This window comes from Ammospiza caudacuta, chromosome 3 (assembly GCF_027887145.1).
Source record: "Ammospiza caudacuta isolate bAmmCau1 chromosome 3, bAmmCau1.pri, whole genome shotgun sequence".
Taxonomy (NCBI): Eukaryota; Metazoa; Chordata; class Aves; order Passeriformes; family Passerellidae; genus Ammospiza; species Ammospiza caudacuta.
In genome coordinates this window covers 91,543,150-91,565,431 of record NC_080595.1, presented here as the reverse complement: position 1 = coordinate 91,565,431, position 22,282 = coordinate 91,543,150, and the positions used below count along the sequence as shown (strand labels likewise).

The 22,282-nt window shown below is 37.4% G+C and overlaps 1 protein-coding gene across 2 annotated transcripts in view; it reads right to left on the bottom strand.

Moving 5' to 3' along the window:
• Positions 1–3,846: 3,846 nt before the first annotated feature.
• The window catches only part of MLIP (muscular LMNA interacting protein), a 103,658-nt gene continuing 85,222 nt past the window's right edge, over positions 3,847–22,282 (bottom strand). For both annotated transcript variants that reach the window (XM_058801920.1, XM_058801921.1), the window contains 3 exons: positions 14,019–14,072; positions 6,262–6,296; positions 3,847–4,152 (listed from right to left, as the gene is read on the bottom strand). In XM_058801920.1, coding sequence (XP_058657903.1) covers positions 6,270–6,296; positions 14,019–14,072 — 81 coding nt within the window. In that variant the 3' untranslated portion in view covers positions 3,847–4,152; positions 6,262–6,269. The remainder of the gene's footprint in view (positions 4,153–6,261; positions 6,297–14,018; positions 14,073–22,282) is intronic.

Genomic DNA, 22,282 nt, shown 5'->3' with positions numbered 1-22,282 from the left:
AAGAGCCTGCAGGTCGCTGCTGTGTGTTGTTGGTGTGGTAGCAAGCAGTGATAATTTTAATCCAAAATTTCAGGGCTGCCTATCTCAAGTCTTATGACGTTAATCCAAGCTACATGTAACTCAGAAAATTGGTCACTTATGTGACAGATTTCATCGCCCTGTCACAGTGTGACTTGTTTTTCACAGTCTCTGACACCAGTTCTTCCAATTCATCAGATGTTTGAATCAACAGATTTAGGGCTGGAGGCAGAGGAAGAGCAACTGACCCAAATCATGCGTGCCAAAGGAATACCATTCCTCACACACTGAGATGCACACACATGAATGCCCAAGAGCTTAGAGACAACAATCGCAGGCAAAAGGCATGGCCTCACAGCCTTTTTGCCCTACCCACCACAGCAATTGACCATGCATATTTCCTGTGCCAGCTGCATCACTTGGTCAGCCTTGAGGAGGCAGGTGCCATCTCATTCTTCTTGCCAGCCTTGCTCTTGTGCTGTGTAAGGCCAGCCCACTCTGGGCTCAGCCCAGTGAAGCCTGTCAAGAGTGGGGGACCCTGTGCATGAACCAGCACAGTGTCCATGTAGTCCTACAATTGCAGGAGCTCTCCATAATGGTGTTTCACTAGGACTTACAGAACAGGTAGCAGCAGTCACTGTGGCTCAAACCTGAATAGGAACCTCTCAAGAAACACAGTCAGGTGCAGAAATTTTGGCATCTCAATGGACCACATGCCACCTTCCTTATGCCCTCAGTGCAGACTATTGTGAACGTATTAACCTGTGCATGGCTGCATTTAGCTTCAGAGAGGTGATGTTTACTGTGCATTTGCCAATCCCAAGTCTCGTCAACCAGTCAAAGATGGAGACAAGCATTGTACTGTATTTCACTGACAGTATGAGCTCTCAGAAAGTATTGTGCTGGTGTTGCAAGCAAGTTATTCACATGTTGGTGTTCATCTCAATTGTGTGCTCCTATCTGATCCCTCCAGTGAAACTTAGAATCATAGGATCATTCATTTTGGAAAAGATATTTAAGATCACAGAGTCTATGACATGTCCCCAAGTGCTACATCCAAACACCTATTGAACAGTACCTGGCACGGTGAATCCACCACTAACCTCAGCAGCCTATTTCAATGCTTGACCACCCTTTGAGTGAAGAAATGTTTTCCTAACACTCAGTCTAAAAACCTTCTCTGATACAAGCTGAGGCCATTCTTATCCTATCACTTGCTACTTGGAAGAAGAGACTGACCACCCACCTGGCCACAAATTCCTTTCAGGTATTCATAGAGAGTGATAAGGTCTCTCCTGAGCCTCCTTTTCTCCAGGCTAAACACCCCCACCTCAGCTGCTTCTAGAAAGACTGTATCTTAATCCCTTTAACAGACTGATTCTCAGTGTTGCCTTGTTGCCACTTTCTGATTCTCTGCTTTCAATGATTTTTTTCTCTGCTTTCAATGATTTTTTTAAACTTTAAGGTATAGATTTTTTTTCTTTTTCTATCCCTGAGTTGCTAATCTTTCCAACCTAGCAAAATCTTTCTCTCTGTGCTGTTTCTTTTTCATTTTGCATAGCTTTAGCTTGTGAACTCCCCAAGATTTAAGCAATTTTCTCATTAAAACTGAGTCCAGAGCACAGATCTGTGCCATACCAAACCAGGCTTTGGATGCCAGCCATTGAACCCTGGGACCAAAGGCTGTCCTTATTCTGATGCCGCATCCAGATTTTCTCAAGTATGTAATTGTCCAAATGCACCTCTTGTGCTGGACAAATTTCCCTTCTGACCACTTGGGCCAACTTAAATAAGTCATTTTCTTGATAGCTTGAGTTGTAGCACAGAGCAACAAAAGAAACACCTCAAGCAGGCACAGAGGGGGGTGAACATGGCATGTCAGACTGCAAGAGAAGTTGAGGCAAAAAGGGGATCATAAGCCCTCAGTAAAGATATGCAGCCAATGTGATCCTGTTGGGAATGTGTATTTTACCAGAACATCATCACTAAAATCAGGGTAAGGCATCAGAACCTGGACTAAATATATTACACTATTGAATGAGCAGCATCCATTAGTCTTTCAGTACTACAGAAAAGGCAATCACTTTTCATGTTGTTTTGCTCTTTATAATCTCTCCTTAAAGATTTTTTTTCTTAATACTTTTTCCATTGGTTTCCCAGGAAACAATTTCTAGAAACTGATTGCCAATATAATCTCATTTTTCATTCATAGATGGAAGCTTTTGAACAAAGAGGGAAACTCTTTCTTAAAGTACACACAGATGAACAAAATCACAAACCCAGAGGTAAGCAAAAGGATTTCTCCTTTGTTCTTCCTCTGATCCCAGTAGTTCCTTCTCTTGCTTGTGTTCCTTTCACCTTTCAGTCTATCTCATGGGTTAATTTAAACTTAAATGTAAGCCATGTGAACAATTGTCTCAGCTAGACATGCTAGACTGGATTTGGGCTCTATAAAACTGAAATTCAAGAGGAAAAGAAATCTGGGGTTGGAACAAATTCAGAATAAAACAAATGTCTTGGGAAAAAATGAGCAGGAAAACAGACTAAGGCTTTTGAGAATCACACAGATCACATGGCTTTAAGTATTAATTTTTCCCACTTCAGTGCTTTATTGAAACCAAGAAATACGATTAGGTCCTTAGTGGGTAGATCTATTATAGCTCCTACAGTATTTTTAACACATTTATAGTGATAGATGGTTTTATAAGTATGAATTTTTATCTATTTTTAAAATTTTTCTATACTTTTTTGTTCTATTTGTACATGTGGATTTCTGTCCCCACAAACTCTTGAACTCACTGAGATGAGTTTTTTCCACCACCTGGTTAATAGGTATGTCATTCACAAGATCTATACAGTTAAGTACTGTTATTTTTCCATTGAGAAAGAAACTAATACAAAAAACACCACCCTTAAATGTGTAGCAATCTTTCCACAATATTCTTAAAAATTTATATATTATCTATAGAGAGAAATACTCACTAATTGCTGCCCTTTTCTTCAGTTTTCATAGCTACAGAGTCCAACAGCTTAAAAGCAGGCTGGATTGAAGTTACATCAGTTCCAATAGGGCAAAAGGCTGAGTAGCCTATGGACTATTCCACTTAAGCTGGTTTTAATTTTAATAGTTTTCCTTATGGTAGTATTTCATAAAATATTTCATCACATTAATTTTAATGAAAACAGGCGGATTCTCATGAAATTATCAGACTTTATCACAATTCATCATGAGATAAAATCTCCTGCACTCTGGGACAGGGCTGTGATGCAAAGGTCCTGAGCGTGTTGTCAGAGTCGCCTGAGGGGTGACTTGGGGTTCAAAGGACCAAGACACTGGGGAGAACTCAGGTAGCTCATGCAAGCATAGGCAACCAGCTTCCTTACCCTTTCATAATTCATTTTGAAAGCAAAATCTTTAAGATCCAGGCCTGTACAACATCATGTGGAAGCAGCACAAGATCAAAAAGCCAACAGCATAAAGTGGAAAGCAGCATTTCTTCCTGCTGTTCCAGGAGTGCAGAGGGTAATTCTGCCTGCACTCTGCACCTGGCAGGGTCACAGGAGCTATGAATTATTGCATGGCAGGGGAAAATCACTGTGCATGTTCACTACTGACTGCTGTGGATGCTGATGCCAACATGAATAATCCCACTTGGACTACTTCACAAAGCGCAAGTGTCTGTGTGGTGGCAAAACGTGACCAAGGTAAAGCACACAGGAGCATTCCTTTCCCAGCAATGGTGGCATTTCTTCTCAGCCATTGAAACCCATGGAGCCAGATTTACAGGAGTAAAAACAAGAATCACAAAGATCATTTTGCATCAAAAATACAGCTTTATTTAATTTCAACATTTATATTATTTCTAAAGAAAATATGCTGTGTTATATTGGGCATCTCTTAAATCAGCAAGCACTTCAAGAAATGGCATATTCATGTGCGTATCTCTGGGGTTAATTATGCTAGTACATAAGATTATTTCTTGAAAGAATATTTCATTGTTATTACTGCCTTCCAACTAGCATACCATAAGCAATTTTTTTAATGGTGCTTTAAATAAGACCGGTGCTGTGGATTTCTTCTTAATATAGAAAGAGGCTTCAAATTCAGTTTTTGCTCTTGATCCTAATTTGGGGCTGCAAAAGAAGGATTTTCGTATGAACACAATTTGTCAAAAATACAGATTAGTAAGATGCATAACACACACTGAGGTCACTTAGTTTTCTTAATTTATACAACCTGATGATCTGGCTAACAAATAGAATTCATAGTTTCACAGAAAAAAAAAAAAAAAAAAAAACAACCTAAAAGATATATTCAGACATCTGCTTTGTCCTATAGTTGCGGGAGAAGAGAGAGCTGGCAGATCAGATTTATCTTGTGAGAAGCTTGCCTGTCTTTGCAGCAGCCTCAGGCAAACTGCTTTTGCGACTTAAATTTTCACAGAGCTGTAACTGTTCAAATTCAAAGTAAATCTCTCTCCCTGAAATTTAGACCCATCTCTTTTTCTCCTACTCATAGGAAAGATGAAAAAGTGACTAATATCCCTTTATAATAGTCCATTATGAAGAGAGAAACTGCTGTGCCTCTACTCTATCCTTATTTCTTATGTCCTTATCTTCTGTGTGAAAATGCTGAAGCCTTTACATCTTTTCTAAATCTCCCATTTGTTTCCCACATCTTATGCCACTGATTTTGCACTAATAGTGACAAAAAGAGTAATTATCTTCAGCATATTATAAGCATTCCTTTCAACATCTCCCTGAAAGCATCACCTCTTCTACTCAGACTCAGTTTTTCCTCCCCTATAATCCTCAGGTTCTAACCTGCAGTATTATTGTCATTCTTTTTCTGTCTGTACACATCACATTTCTTAGTATTTTTCTTCAGTCAATTGTATCATATTTATTTCAAGCCATTCCTTTAATATAAGTGAATTTTTCTGAATTAAAATCCTGGCTTCCATGTTGCTTGCAAATCCTCCCAATTGGGCATTATCTGTAAATTGGGTAAGCCTACTGTCCATGTCATTGAGTTAATAGCAAAGCTTTACAGTGCTAGAGCTAGAAGACAGCATTCTGGAAGTCACTGAGATGTTCTCCCTCTCAGGCAGCAAATAACCCTTCCCAGAGTCCTGCTTTCAATCAAGTACCTATCTACCTTATGTGAATTTAATTTACTTTGCTTGCTTAGGGATGTCATGTGAGACTACACTGAGGATACACTGTATAAAACACATCCTTGTATCTGCCTTGCTGTCACAGAAGGAAATGAGATCAACTTGATAGGATTTGTTTCTGACGTGTTCCTGTGCAAATAATCTTATCTTCTTACTATTCTCTTGATGCCCACAAATGTGTTGTTTAATACTGTGTTCCAGTGTATTGGAAATGCCATTAGGACTGAATTTTCTGTGATTCCTCAGATTTTCCTTTCCTCTTTTGCTTAGATAGAACATTGTGTTTACCTTTCTCCAGTTTTCTGGAAACTTACTCATCCTGCTAATCACTAGTGTTTGAGAAATTACGTAGGTTAAGTATTTTAAGGGTAAATTTCATTAGGCTGTTCCATCATGAATACTCCAATTTACCTCGGTATTCCTTCAGGTGTCATTTTCCATTTCTCTTCATGATCCTACTCACAAATTCTTAATAATAATAGAAATAAAATTTTATTCATAATTAATTTCTTTTTCTTTTCCTTTTTCTTTTTTTTTTTTTTTTTTTTTTTTTTTTTGTGAAGACTGAAACAAGGAAAGAGGGAATAAAAGGCACTGAACTTTTCAGAATCACCTATTTTCTGGCCTCTCTTGCTAAGTCAGCTCTCAAGCATAGTACACTATTTGCAATGTATTTAACTCTAGCAAACCATTCATTTAATGGCAGTATGTGGTTATGTGCTCAAATATAAAAAAATTTATCTTATTTCCCTGACGTCCTTTCACAATCTAGTTCCAGGGTATACCTCGATTTCTTACAACCATTTGATTGAATCCCACTTAAAATTAATTCTATTGTGACTTTATTCCATCATGCTAAGAATTGGAATTATTCTGCATTGGTAATAATTCATAGAAAATCATTCACCAAATATAGCCATCTTATTGTCCAAACACTGAATCATGTACCTAAAGCATCCTATCATCTTTTCAAATAAAAGTATAAAAATTTGATAAAGAGACACCAAAGTAGCTATGTATTCTAATTTTGATTGTAATCATATTTTTAAAAAATAGTAATACTCACCATCATATCTAAACAGAACCTCTTTCATTTGAAACCTATAGAAAAATGAAAATAAAAAGTGAAAACAAAGGGAAGACAAAAATAAAAACTGCAAATGCAGGAACGGTTGTAAATGTTATACAGCACTTCTCTGGTTTTGGTTTTTTTAATCACTGGTTTACTGCACTCTTAATTTACAGCTCTGCTTACTGAACCAGAAATGATTTTTCATACATTGACATTCTTGAGGAATTCTTCTGCCCACAGAAATTTCAACAGACAAGCATCATTTTGACTAATCACACACCAAATTCACATTGGTTTCCCACCTTCCACTTCTTTTTTGAACTTCCTGCTCGGAGGACGGAGCATGTGGCCACCCTTGCCTTCACATGACACAGGTGCTGCTTGCCTCCCCCTTAGCATGGATTTTGCCAGTCTTCAATAACAGCCTGGCACCCAAACCAAGGAGTGGGACAGACTACAGGGTGAACCAGTGCAGCCTGTCCCTATCTGGGACACTGGTCCACAAAGATACCATTCAACAGTTCAAAATGTCTGCTCCAGGGAGTATTTCAGAGGATGTTAGGGTGACATCCCCATCAAAGATCTGAAGAGCCTACATGTCCTGGAAGTCTGCGGATGTTCCTAATTTGGAGGATGTGAGAAACTGATATTCCAAGGGTATGACTCCCATTCTGGAGTCTGGGGGACTGCCAAACTGGAGCAACGGGGGCTAGCAGAAGATCTGTGAACAAAGGCAAATACAAAATCCTGCATGGGGCAGGAGACAAGGAAGGATGGAGGAAGTGAATGACTCATGCAATGGTACAGGACAGTGACTGACTGTCTGACCGACTGAGAGACTGACTGACTGACAGACAGACTAGGAAGCGGCTCTGCCAAGAGGGATATGAGGTCTGACACCACACAGAATGTGCATCAGTCTAGCCTTGCTGTGATGAAGGATAACCTCATATACAGTTGCATTAATTAGAGCACAGCCAGCAGGTTGAGGGAAGCTTTTCCCCTCTGCTGGGCACTAGCAAGGCTACATATGGAATGTAATTCCATTATTGAGCCCTCACAAAAAAAAAAAATTATTTTGCTTTGTCAAGCAAGCAGAGGAAACCAATGGACAACTATTAGGATAGTTACAAGTGTTTGTTGATTTATGGGAAAGATATGTGACAGATGAGGGGCGGCTACAGCTAGCACTTATTTAACCTAAAGAGTAGACCATGGGGTATTTTTTTTTGCCTTTCCAGCCATTCAAGAAAGGTTTAATGACAGCCAGATTTTCATGGTGAAAGAAAACAAGGCAGCAATGGGGGAAATTTTATTTAGCCATAAAGAAACATATTTTATATCATAGGAGTGGTCAAACACTATAGCTAATTTAAATCTGATTCTATGATTCTAATTACTTATGCCTTACCTAAGTATGGAATAATTTAAAAAAAAAAACTTCTTCAGCCTACAATAATGTTCTGTCTAGCTATTCAAGGCAAGTGCTTTTCCTCTAAAACTGTTTCTCAGAACTCCTGCCATTCCTTGAAGGGGACCAGCAACAACAGCTGTTTCTTAATGCCAGGTGGAATTAGATTCCAATTGCAGTTTGAATCACATACTGATATTTCAAACTTTCTCTATCATTCTTATATTACTACCCTTTCAGACTTTTAAATGTAAATTTATAAAGCTAATATACTAACAGTAAATATTTTTATGCAATCCTCATACAAATAAAATTCTATAAATGCATGAAATGTTTTCTCCTTGTTACAGCATGGTGATCTAATATGCCCTTTGAAGTCAGTAGGCTATAACTGAAATTTTTTACTTAAAACAAGAAGATATAGTTGAAACTGACTAAAGTATTGCCCAAACACCTGTTGCAATATGAATTTCCTGTTGAACATACAAAATTTTCAAGAAAAAAAATTAGAGCACTGTTCAAGTATAAAGTAACTAGAAAGGTTTTCTGCTGATATTTAAAGTTTTTATTTGATATTTTAGAAGTGTGCATTGTTTGGACCTGCCTTTCTATTTATAAATATCAGAAGGCAACAGTTTACTGTTTCAATGGCCCATCCAATTTAGAGGTTAAAGGATTTGTCACCACTAACACCTGAAAATCCCATTCCTTCAGTAAAAACAGTAGTTATTCATACATTTAATATTCATTTTCAGGGTCATTAAATTTTTAGCTAAATGAACTGCTATAAGTCTATGGAGACAGCTTAGTGTTGCACTCCTTAGCTCGGTCAAAATAAATCAAGGGCAGTGAGACCCCTACCTCAGAGAGGAAGGGGCAGCAATGTTCTGCCATACCAGTCTACACCAGCTCCACTGCCTGAGGAACACAGCTGCAAACGTGTGCAAGATGGAAAGCAAAAAGTGAATAGTACATCTGTGATGTGACACATGAAGAGCCCATGGTTCTGTCTCCTAGGAAGGCACAAGCAGCAACTCTTCTTTTTCTCCAACATGTCTGGAAAGATCTATCTCATCTGCCAAATGGAAAAAGTAGGTGCTTGCATAAAGTTGACCTATGAGTGGGAGTGTTTCCAGTGGAGCTCCCTCTGCTTCTGTTAGGTACTTGCTTTGACAAGCTGGAATCTTCTTTACAAGTTGAAAAGTTATTGAGTAATAAGCAAGAGCTGAATCATTACAGAATAATTCAGGGTCCACTGAGGAGGGTGTTTAACTGAAAGAATATAATTTTGCCATGATAATGTCATTTAGGTTGGAGCTTTTGTTTACAGTAGAACCCTTTACATAAATTCTGTAGTACAAGGACACTTTCATAAAATGGCTACATTTTCCTCTTATAGGTAGACTCTATCAATGATTAATACTATTGTTTACTTCAGAGCAGAAACACTCCTTCAGTAAATAATGACCAAGAGCAATGTAAAACAAAACTTTGGACCATATTGACATTTTCATAGAATTTCAAATTTCAAGAACTTTTGTTACTTTGCACAGAATACAGATGGTAAAATCCTGTCGCCACTGAAGTCAATAGAATCAACTTTCTCTCGTGGGGTCTTTTTATAAATGTTTGTCCCTAGGACAATGTTGACTTTAGAAATGCTATTGATTTCTCAAGTAACTATTGCAGATCTTTAATGAACAAAACAAACAGATAAAACTGAGTAATTATTCAACTTCAGCAAAAGATTACATGGACTTGAAGTAATTGTATTGGTAACTATAATTAGTCATTTATTAGTAATTGTAATTGTAGACTTGGGATTTTGTAAATCAGAGATGAATAAGGGTAATGAGGACATACTTTTACTTTATACAGGTACATATGCCCAACATTCACTCTAAAGGTTCTGACTCAGTAAAATTCTGAGACTGATTATAACACCATTCACACATCATAGCATGGGCAAGCACTAGCTTTACTTGAAAGGAAGACAGTAGGTATCAGAAATTATTGGCATATTACTTGGTTATGTTTCAAAGACTATCCTTCACACCTCCTCCATTTAAAATGCACTGGTAGTAGAGAAGGATTTCACAAGGAGGAGAATATCACCTATTTATTTTCTTACTTTCACAGGGAAGTCACAGGTCTTACTTGGTGCATGCCATAACAGAATGATGCTAAAATTACACAAATGCTATTCTTCTGAATAGAAAGGTACCTCCATTTTGTTTGTTTGTTTATTATTATTTCCAGTGAATACTTTGCTTTGAGGAAAACAATACAAATTACTAAGGAGAAACTAGCAGCACATTTCCCTCATTTCCTCTCTCACTCCTTCCTAGAGGTGTTTACATTTCACAGAGCATCTGTCCATCCATTTGGGTTCTTTTGGAACTGCACAAATCACACTTACTTTCTCATTCTGAGGGAGGAACATTGCAGGAAAAGTTACGTATGAGCCTATATAAATTTTAGATAAAAAGAGTAGATAATAATTTAGATAATATAGGAGAATGATCTAAGGGTCTTATGATAGCAGTAAGAGTAATATTGGATTTATGACTTGGCAGATTTTTTTTTCTAATCAGTTCATCATCCAAACAGAATTCACTGATAAAAAAAAGAAGACATATTAAATTAGGATGAGGATTTGTGGGTTATGAAACTCATAAGGTAGGAATTCAGTATAAACTGTTCTTAGAGTCAAGATAGGTTCCCAAATAAAAAGGAACAACACAGGTGCCTGAAAGATGTTGGGATTTTAAAAATCATCAACCAAGACCTCCCTTGCATTTTTTAATGCACTAGAAAGGGAAAGCATTATAACATACAATTCTGAAAACCCAACCACATAAAACAGAAAGTGGTGAAAATATGTTCATTTTCCAGACATAGCCTGACAACAACTTATCTCCAAGAAGCCACTACTCTCGGCTCAGCTAAAAGGGCTGTCCCAAATAACTTGAGCTGCAACTAATTCTGTGTTGCTGTCCTGTCTGTCTCCAAGACAGCATAAATGTTGATCTCCTTCTGGGTATCAATGCTGAATTCCTCCATTTCCAGCAATAGATCTCAAGGGAAACAGATGCCTTTGCTCAGTTCTTCTTGACTGAGAATGAAAAATGGGGGTCATCTCTAGATGCATTTATGTCTTCTCTGACACCCATTAAAGAGACAAAGAGATTGCTCAGCCTTCACATGGCCAGCCTGATGTGCCCTGGTCACCTCCTCCTTCTAAAAATGAGATTAAAAATTTGGGAAAATACTGATCATTTGCTTTTTACTAGTTGAACAGTTCTATGAAAAATGCCTTCTTTGATTTGTAAGAGAGAAAACAGTAAATATGTCATCTCTTGATGTTACTTCCCGAGCAGCTTGTGGTGAGCCTGACACAATTCTTCCTGCTATTTCTGCATGGACTGGAGTCCACTTGCATAGTCACAGTGGCAAAATACTCATTAGTGACAGGCCCAAGGGAACCAGCAGTCAGCTTACTCAGCTGTACAAAATGATATCTGACACTTTTTTTTCAACTATAAAGCTAATTATTTGCCTCTAGCTAACATTATTATAAGTCATCCAATAAGATGTTAATCAAAGGACATACTAAGTGTACTGATAACAGCACTTATAAATCTTCTTTCCCATGAATTGTCTTTGGTCCTTATAAATGCAACCACAGTTTCATCAGATATAGTTGTTCTACAGATCATGGTACAAATTGTCCCATTGTTTTACTACATTTAAGCTTTTGTTGAAAATGTAAATAGAAATTCTGTTCAAAGTGCTTGTTTAAAATATAAGGGAACTTTTAGAAGACAGTTTTAATATATTTTACCTACCTTGGAACAGACCAAGCTGGCCTCTAACCAAACAAATTTTGCACTTTTTTTGTGTCTGACTTTACTATGTAAGTACAAGATCCTTCACTTTCTGAATGGATCTTAATAATGATCTTAATAATCTTAATAGTTAATTATGTGTCTTGTCTCTTAAAGAATTCTCTTTGAAAGTATCAGTCTTTCCATTAGATTTGCAAAATTCTTCCTCAGTGTGCAAATCGTAAAGTAGAAGGATGGAACACAAGGATCTAGCTTTTGATTCCCGCTGTTTTCAAATACAGAAAAATCATCTACATCATCACAGGCTGCAAATATACACACACACACATACATTTATACATTGTTGGGAATTTAGCTGCTAGAGACTGGAAAAATACAAAACCGTGGCTAATTCCAAGTTCGGCACCTGCTAGATAGCATGTCCTTGGGCCTAGCTGTAGTATAATAACAAATAGTGAAAGAGACATGAGAAAAGAGAGCTGTAACCCCTAAGGAATGAGGAAGAGTTCATGGTATAGTTTAACCAATAGTTTGCCTGGCTTACAGAATATTCATAGGCTTATTATTTGCTGTTTAAGTGTTTGATGCTTTCTTCAATAAACTGGACCTGTGATGAACCACCTGGTGTCCGGGTCTCCTTCCTATGACAATACATGTATGTGTATATATACCCTTTTTAGAGTTCCTGGTGTACTGCAAATCTGCTTAATCTCAAAACCAAATTTATCCTCAGAACTATTTAGTCCTTCTTACTGCCTTCTAATTATACAACATTACTTCAATAATATTTCCAAAACTTTACAGCTGAGATGGAAAAAAAAAACAACCTAACTGAGAAGATCTGAAAGGTTTTCTTGGTCTAACTTCACCTTGTGAGGGCATTTTGGGTTTTTCTTTGAATAGAAGACACTCTAACACCTGCTTTTGAGAGAATCAAGAAGTGGCTCCTGGGAGGCAGAGGAAAGGAGATTGATGGTGTAAAAACAAGCAGAAATGTCAAAGGCAAGGAACAAAGGAGGAGATTTGGAGGGCTGTGATGGAGATTCAAACAAAAAGAGATATGAAACAGCTCCTAGTCCCTGACACCCTGTGCAGAGAGGCCAGGGACGCACAAGAGAATAGAGGCTGCGGTCATGCCTAGGTACTCCTGGTGCAGAACTGCAGTCTGTTGATCCACCCAAGCACTGAGATATCAACCTCTTTTCATTTTTATCTTTTTTTCCAGTGGAAACTGAGATAAACTGTGAGGATATATTGATATGTTGTCAACAAACTCAGAATTCAGGCAAATCCTCCACTTCCAAAATGCGAAGAGCTTGACCCCAAAACTCCCACAGTATTTTTCAAAAATAAAAGGACTCATTTGGTAGAAATGACTGGCAAACATCCATTTCATATATGTAAATTATCATGTGGCTGCTTTCAGACAAACTAGAACTAATTTTAAAATAATAAAATTTAAAAAAACGTGTTTCTAAATATGCAAGTACCATTCCTATCTGTATTTTTACATTCATTAAAAAACTAGTGAGATAATTGTGAGAATGCACCTGGTAAAAGAGGTCTTGGCAGTAAAAAAATCATTCTTGTGTCATAAACATTCTCATACTGCTATTATTGGTACTAAATTATGCTTTCATGGGTGAATTTCCAAGATAGTATTGAAAATGTCCCGTAATGAGTGGAGTCCTATTACATTCCAAAGCCAGAGTAAAGAGTGTGATAGTTAATTGAATTACATATGTCTATTCCAACATTGAGGCTATAATTCATCTTCATGCTCATGATCTTGTTGGAAAAAAGGACTTGCCAGTGCCAGCTGGACCTTTTTTATTTTCTATATGCTCTGTATCAAGAGAAAATTGATAATGAATAATAGATTGCATCTTCTCTCACTGAATGAGTTGTCTACAGTGGTAACCACTATGGTCCTACAGTTTAGACACATAAATGTAGTAGGAAATTGGCAACAGAATTTAGACTTCAAGAAAATTTTTTTATCCTTCTTCAAAGTAAAAAAAAAAAACTAGCTGGCACTGAATTTTGATACTTGAATTACATTTTATGTTTTCTTGACTGTCTTTTATGAAATTCTTAATAACTATCCTAAGTGCTTCTGATAGCTGTAGTACCTGGTATTTAAAACAGAAGCTATATTAGTGACTGAAAATCGTGGAATGTGTTATTTAAATATGGCTGCATAATTTAACCATTCCCACTTGCTAACATCCCAACAGCACATATCAGGAACCTGAAGTATAAATGTTACTGTTATTTCAAATTCACATGAGCACCAGTTGGCAAAACAATTCTGGGTTTTTTCCTTCATTGATCATTAAGAACAATTAATGTTTATGTAGTCTGCACTGGAAAAAAAAAGAGCAGGTTTGGAAGCTCAGCACATTTTTATTGATCAACCTTATATGGGCTATGCAAATAGAAGATAAAGCTAGCATGCAAATGCTTAAACCCATTAAATGTCAACTGATTACCTCCTTGGAGATGAGCATCTCGTTTTCTGGAATAGGCACCATGGAAAGACTGGGCTGCCGAGCCAAGATGTCACAGGTTGGAGAGAGCATGAGGTTAAACACAGGAAAAAGAAATCCATTATCAGTTCAATTTCTATATAAAATATCACTAAAATTTAAAATTAAAGCCAATACCCTCAGACATACTAAGGATAGCAAGGCATTGAGATCTGTGCTCAGCAGACTCTCACTACTCCTTGTCTGTATTAAAATCTATTTCAAGGTATGGCCTGTTTTCTGTTATATTATATTCCCACAATTTAAAGGGTGGGGAAGGGAAAATTCCTTTTGAATTTCAAAGAGGCATCTCAAGTAAAAATCACAGCAAAAGCACCTACTTTATGATACATTTAGTATGAGATAATTCACTTAAAGTTATTTCAAACTAGAACCATACCAATATCAATGAGAATTTAATTAGAATGCAGGTAAACCAGCTTGAGTTTATAAAGGCAGAGTTAAGATCATAAGCTTCTGACATTTTCTTATAGTGTGACACAGAGACATCATGTTTAAAGAAAAGGTTGCTGAAAGTTTTGATATGTGAATGCTTGAGTATTCTCTAAAAGATTGGAAGAAGCCTGCTATTTCCAGTGTATCAAAGGCATTAATTTATTTTGGCATTTAGATCAAATAGTAAACCAGAGAATTATATGTTGCTTAAAAATATTGCTCTTCTAAGAAAATTGATTTTTACACTGTGCTTTTTGAGAAGCAAAACTGATCTGCTAAACTGGCTGTGTACACAAAGAAATATACTGAAGTGGAATATACTCTAATTTTCTGCAATTACTTTATGAATGTGTTATATATTTCTCTCTTCCTTTGCAAATTTGCCCTGATTTCTTCCCAGAGAAGAAGGCATCTACTTTATCGACAACAGAAGCTTTGAACAATTTAACTTCCTTTTTTTGTGATTACTATTCCCAAAAATGAAAAGGGAAGGGAACAACTTTAGGCAACAAGTTTATTTATTCAATAGATTTTTATAAAGGAGTAAATTTAGGCAAAAGAAGGGTAAGGAAGGGGTAAGGTACCTGGGTCCTCTAAATGGCAATATCCCTCCCTCTGACACTCCTGTGGCTCCCAATGTCAATCTGGCCAAGGCTTCCCCCAGACCTTACACCACCTCCTGCTGCTGCACACACAGGAGGTGTTTGATGGTCTGCGTGGAACATCATATTATATTCTGCTTCCAAACCCCGCATCCCACGATTACCAAGCCTAGGCAATCATTGATGACACACAGGTACAAAGTTCTAGCAACACCTGTGGCATCTTGGCAAGTGTATCCCATTGGGAAGAAACCCTAGAGTTGAGATATTCATTGCCTCATCAGAATATGGCACATCTGTATCCCAGACAAAGTAAGAAGGGTCAACCACAAAGAGAAGAAGGAAAGTATTTTTCATATTCTGTTCACTTACTGATGTACAACTAAGCCCTCTGAGAAGAATTCTCCACTGCTCACAAGAAAGAAAAGCTCCCTAGTCAGGCAGTGACCTGAGAAAGGAGCACCTCAAATTGCACAGAGAGGAAATCAATGAAAAATGCACTTCTATTGTGTTGTCTCATCCTAGCCTTTCTTGCTGGTGCTCACTGCCTGCTCTCTTAACCTGAAATGCCCCTCTCAGTCATGATTCTTCCTTACCTTTTTTCTTGAATATGAGGTCTCAAGTCCATCCTTAGACCTGACAAGAGTAATTACCTGTTTTTGTCCAAGAAATAGATTTCTTCCCTTATTTTGATAGCATCCTCTTTTCAAACTCAAGAGCCAAACTGTGTGACAGTCTCCATAGGGAGGACAATTATTTCTATTTTATGGAGAGGTACTCCTAATATTAATAGGTTTGGAGATATTTAATTAAAAGAAAGCAAGGAATTCACCAAATAATAATTAAGAAAAAATTGTAAACAATTTTGAGTAAACAATATTGAGTCCTTTCTGTTTCCACAAGGCATCTCTGACCAAAACCCCTTGAAGTTATCATAGAAGAGTCTATGCATTCTACTAGCCAGGTGGGTCTAGTCTTGAGGAAGCAACTTATAACTCATTAATAAAGAACTTTAAGTAGTACTTTAGTGAATATATAACACATAAGCCAAGGGCTGCACCCTTTTTTATGCTGAAATAACACTTAGTCTTGCAGGTCCCTGAAAGGAAGGTTCAGATCTTGCCTGAAATCATTCAGTTCTGCCTCTGCAAGCTGCAAAGGAAACAAATGCCTTGGCCTGGCTGACATCAGCCCAAAGACCCAGAGGCTGATTACATGTGTTATTTCAATCAAGTGTCAGTGTAAACCAAAATGTGTCTGCCTTGTTTAGAAAATGTCCCATACCTGTCCTGAGTTTAACCAAAAGGCTACAGAATCTTGTTCTTACTGATTTTTCCTTAAAAATATTATTTTTTATTGTGTTCTTGACTGCACATGACACAGTCAACTTCAAAGTACTACTTCAGAATATGAAGTAAGCAGAATGAGGCTGGATTAGCCCTTTCTTACTAGACATTGTGTCACTGTCACCCCTCAGAGTCATGCAGGAATGTGCTTGCATCCACCAGATCTGAGATGTGAATGCAAGTAGGACTTTGTACTTTTTATGGGTGTATAGTATCAGTGAGACCTCATCAAACTCTGTCATTGGCATTCTTCCATCTTCAGGTCAAAGCAGCTGGCAAGAAGCCCTATCTCCCATGCAAATGTGAAAATATTGTGTCTGCTGATGGTGGGAGATGAATATTGCTTTTATAATTACCACTCTTTTTTCCTGTGACAGTTAAAAAATTCTGCATTACTCTTACAAGGTTAATCAACAATTTTTAACTTTTCCAGATGTTGCTCAGATTTCTCTTGTTGCGGCATTTTTTCTTTATTATTTCTAAGAACAGTGAAAGAGCAAACCAGACAAATCTGCATTTGTGGCTGCAAAATTGTACTGAGGAGAGCAGAGTATCTTTACAATGTATAAGTACTTGCAGCATGTAATTTCAAAGACAAATTTTATACCTGCCCAAAATAACCTCTTACAGACTAAGAAAAGGCTTAGAAGGAGGTGGTTATATAATATCTTCATTAGACCTTTGCTCATTTAGTTCTGTAATCAGCAAGACATATTTGCCTAGAAAAGGTCAGTTGATCTTTATTGTGCTATGAATCACAGCTGCCTCTGAACTAATATAAAGCTTTCTGAATTGTTCTCAGTGTAAGATGTTTTTCATAAATCCAAGTCACTCTCTGGAGGGTCTGCAACCTTTGCTAATTGAGGCACTAGCTTAAAACTGGAACCACTGAGAGATAACATATATAGGAAGTAAGAATATTTCAACTATAGTAACCAGAGAACATTTACATTTATACTACTCTGTCAAGTTACTCTTTGAAAATAAATTGGGCACTCTAGACCTTTATTAAACATAGATACATTCCTTCACAATAGGAAGGAAGACTAAAAACACTAAATTAAACATGTACAACAAGCAAATATTTTCATAAAACAGTTTTATGTCTCTCTGCTTTATCTGAGTGTCAATGAACATGAAATACTCAGTACAATAAATGGGAAACCACCTACAGAAGCACAGAAAAGAATACTTTCAACTAAGGGGAAAGAAAATAATATAATGTAAAGGGTTACTTTATGTTTTTAATGTCTCTAGTCTCTTTGAAAGGACACAGTATAAAATATATTTAAAAGATTCAGTCCTTAAGCACCAAATTCTTTTGCATCTTGTACCTCTATGAAAAGGAAAATAGAAATAGCAATCACAATACAGATTTACAATGTGCCTTCAGACTTATGCAGTAAACCATCCTGACAGACTTGAAAATCCTTATTATACACTATTGTAGCCATGTGCTTTTATTTTGAAGATTTCAAAACTCTTTCCAGGTACTGAAAGTACTTGCAAAAAAAGAAACAACTCTCACACAGGCACCGTTTCCTGACAGGTTGTTACCAGACACAGGCCCAGAGGTCACCAGAGTGCAGTGAGACTGAGAGATTCGAATCTAAATAGAATGAATCATAAAAGCATAGAAAGGTTTGGTTTGGAAGGGACCTTAAAAATCACCTAGTTCCAATGCCTTTGCCTTGGGCAGAAGCACCTTCTTCTAGAGTAGCTTGTTCAAATCCCCATCCAACCTGGCCTTGAACACTTCCAGGGACAGAGCATCCACAGATTCTCTGGGCAGCCTAATACCAGAGAATACCAGAGGCTGGAAGAGTTACAGGGCTTTGCAGTAAGGATTCCTTATCTATAAGTGGAGTGGGAGGGAGATGCATGCAAGCCCTGCAGTGCACTAATTTTCCTTGGGCTGCTTTTTCCCACATTGAGTTTAACTTCCCATGCAGGGCCAGTCCATGATGGATTTGCCTGAGGATTTTCTGCCAAAATTAATTTTCAATGAAAAATCCTAGCAACAACAAAAAATTAAGCTTTCTGCAAAATATTTTGATTTCTCTTGCAAATTCTTGCTAGTAATTTAGAAAATTAAAATGAAGCATTCAATTGCAAGAAAACCTATCTGCAACTACAACCTTGTGTTTTCCATGTTGGATGTTTCATTTTGGATCACTTCCATAATATACTAAGATGCATTTCACTATCCACTTTGTGGCAATCATGTTAAGAGCCTCTATTTTCTGCTGTGGGTTAATGAAGCACAGCAATTCCTTGCAGGGCTGATTTCACTATTGGTGATTGTGGGAGCTGGTGGCAGCAAGGATTCCAGACCCATGATGAAGACTGAAGGCATGAGAATCACAACCAACACATTCATAGGGCAAGGCAGCAGAGAAAACCTCTTCTAATGACATGGATTAGAGTTATCTGCTTTGAGCTAGTTCATGTAACCCAAAGGATGCATATTGGTTACTGGAGTATTCAAATCTTTTCAAAATTTAATCTGTAGTGGAAAGACAATGTCAGAATTTCCAACAACAACACAAGTGTTTGAAATTTCCCTCAGCATATTGAATGTGAACTATTTATGGACTCATCGAAATAGTTATTGCTTAGATGCTTCCTGCCCAAGGAATGGGCTCATTTCTAGTTGAATGAAAACATCCAAGCAACTCTAACCACTTTCTAGGTGACTCTGTGAAATGAATTGGATTTAATTTTCAGAGCTGAATTTCCCCCACATATTTTATTAGCAGATTAGCTGCTGAAAAATCCCTGTTTTCTGAGCAAGTTTCTGATGCAAGAGATCTTTTACCTTAGCTACTTTAAGTTCAAACCAGAAACTTTTAATGAATCTGCAAGAGTGCACATCTGTAATTGTCACCTATTATATAAAAATTTGCATTAAGATCATATTCATCCTATAGTATAACTAATTATATCTAGTTTTAACTGAGAAAAAGAAAAAGCTAGTTCACAATACCTCTGTAAATCAGTAAATACTGACTTCTTGAATTCAAGATCTGAGTACATCCTTGGAATTTTACCAGAACTAGTTATATTTTATGCTTTTATCTAACATAACTGAAATTGGAGTGAATTAAGATTGTATTTCAAAGTATACATTATAGAAATACTGGCAATTAAAATGTCTATATAGCTCTGGGTGCTTTGGATATAACTTTGACTGCTTTTCCATTAATTATGATTTTCCTTTAGGTCTTGCTTGCTCACTGTCTTCGATTGAAAGTGCACAAATACAAAATTGTTTCTCATACAGGTTTCATACATACCAAATCTGATTTGGTATTCTTCACTCAATTACATATTTCTGCTACCGTTGTTAATAAGAGCCTTTATCTCTGGATTGCTTCTATTCTCAGAAGTGAGTTGTTAGCTAGGGCCAGAATTTCTATTATATTTGGGAATGTTTATTGTATAAAAAAATGTCTGTCTGAAATCCACTATGCAGAAGACCAGATGCCATCACCCTAGAAACCAGATATAAGGATGAACTCACTCAAATTTTTATTATGTAGAGACTTCTAAGAATGAAGACAAAACATCTTAAAGCTCTATTTGGTGCTTAAGACTGGTTTAATCTGTCCTAGCAGAGACAGCCGGTATAGAGGAAAAGGCAGAAAGAAATAGAAGTGGCTGTAATTATGTTTCAAGAGGAAACTTGAACACTCCTGGGTGTGTTCACTGGGAAGCATGTTTTGGTTTCTAAGCATAGGAAGTGCCTGCTGGGGCTTGATCTCATTGCATTGTGTGCATGTTTTCTAAATGAACAGCAGCACACCAAAGAAATGCCAGGGTGCTACCCTCAGCAGCTTCTCCTCCTGGAAATAGGACAGAAAGGCTCTCAAACTTGTCAAACTGCCCAGGCCAAAAGTGGTGACAGTGTAATCAATTCCTTTTTCGTTGGAAGAGCTGTCTCCAGAGAAATGGGTAGCTGCGGTCATTCCAGGTGGTGCCAGACTTAGGACACCTCCATTTAAGGGCCTGTTCCTGGGTCTTCTGTTGAGCCTAAGATAACTTAAAGTTCTGTTGCTAATTCAATGGCTTTTGAAAGAAAGCAATTGATTATGTTTAGAAAGTTATGATCTTTCTAAAAAGTGTTTCAAGAGAAACACCTTTCTTTAAAGATAAGCAGAGCAGGGACTGTGGATACATTTTCTGAAGGCATAATCAAACCAAGTCAAAAGTGATAGAAATACCATCTAAATATGATATCATTAAAATAAATCATTAAGCACAAGAATGCTATAAAATAATATACAAAGAAAACACAGCAATATTAATCATTACTATTTTCCCAACAAGGAGGTGCAATTTGTAGCTCAGCACTAATGAACTGACTTGTTTACCTCTGATATCTTTTTTTACACCAAAGCAATTTTTCTGGGTCACAGACAGTAGATTGATCAACCACAATACACTTACACAAGTGCAACATTTAAATAACAAAGTTCAAAAGAGAGAAAGAAACTGTCTTCTAGAAAATAAAAGCTGTTGGGATGATGTCTGGGAGAAAAGTGCTTTTCCATGGCAACCTTGAAAGGCTGCTGTATTCACAGAATGTCACTTCCCACTATGCTACTATTAATCAAACTCCAATGAGTAGGAGATTGGATGGTGAAGTAAACACCACAGATTTCATTTAAAAAATAATAAAGACTCCCTTTAAATATTCTGCTTTCCTATGAGCCTGGAAATCTGCAAGTGATTATGAAAAGTTGACACTTTTGGCATGACTGCATTTAGTGGTTTCAAGAAAATTCCATTTAGACCATTAAGGAAAAAAATTAAATTGGCTTGAGCACAAATTTGGACATTAGAGAGAACTTGTCCTCTGCTACTGTTATAAGTAATGCCTGACCAGACAGAAATGGTAATTTTTTAACATTTCTCACACTGCTTGCAAAAAGGCAGTTCCCTCCAATCCATTTTCAAAGGTTGTGCTGCTAAATATTTAACAAACAGGGAGATTTTCACAGGAGTGTTCATAAATTGTGTATTCAGCCCTTGTTGCCAGAAAGAAAAGTTTGAAAGGCACTGGAGACTTAGAGACTGAGGAAGCTACATTCATCCATTTCTTGCCTCTTTGCTTGAGCAGGTCATTCCTTTCTCCTTCAAAAAATAGCTAATTTTCTAAAAGCTAGTGGTCTCTGCCCTGAGAGGTATTTACATCTATTCCTGTGCCTCCTATAAAGCACAGAATCTTAGAAGAGCACCAATTGGAAGGGCCCTGCCTTTTGAGGGAAACAGAGCCTAGGTGAGGTTACCTAGCACTCTGTCCAAACACGTCTTGAAAACCACCTCTGGTGGGGATTATGAACATCCCTAAAGAGGTTGTTCCAGTGATTGGTCCCTCTCACAAAAAAAAAAAATCTTTTGTATAACAAGATTAATTCTCTCCTACTGCTAGTGGAACCTATTGTACCTTGTCTTCTCCATGAGGCTCCATAGGAAGAGTAAGCCTCTGTCCTCTCTTTGACTGTTTTTTGAGCATTAGAATCTTGTGAAGACGTCCTCCCTGAGCCTTTCCTTCTCCAGGAAGAAAAGACCTAACTCCTTCAGTCTTTCCTCTTAGGGCAGGTTCTCCTTCTCAGTCCTTTGATCACATCTGTGGCTCTTCTTTTGACTCTTACCATCCTGTCTGCATCTTTTCTGCATTGCAGAGACCAGAATTGGACACAGTATCCCAGGTGCAGAGTTGTGTTCTTCCACATTTCTCCCTTAAAGACTGGAGGGATTCCCATCAGAACTATGCTTTGGAGCAAACCACAGAGTTCCACATTTCCTCTGACTCTCCATC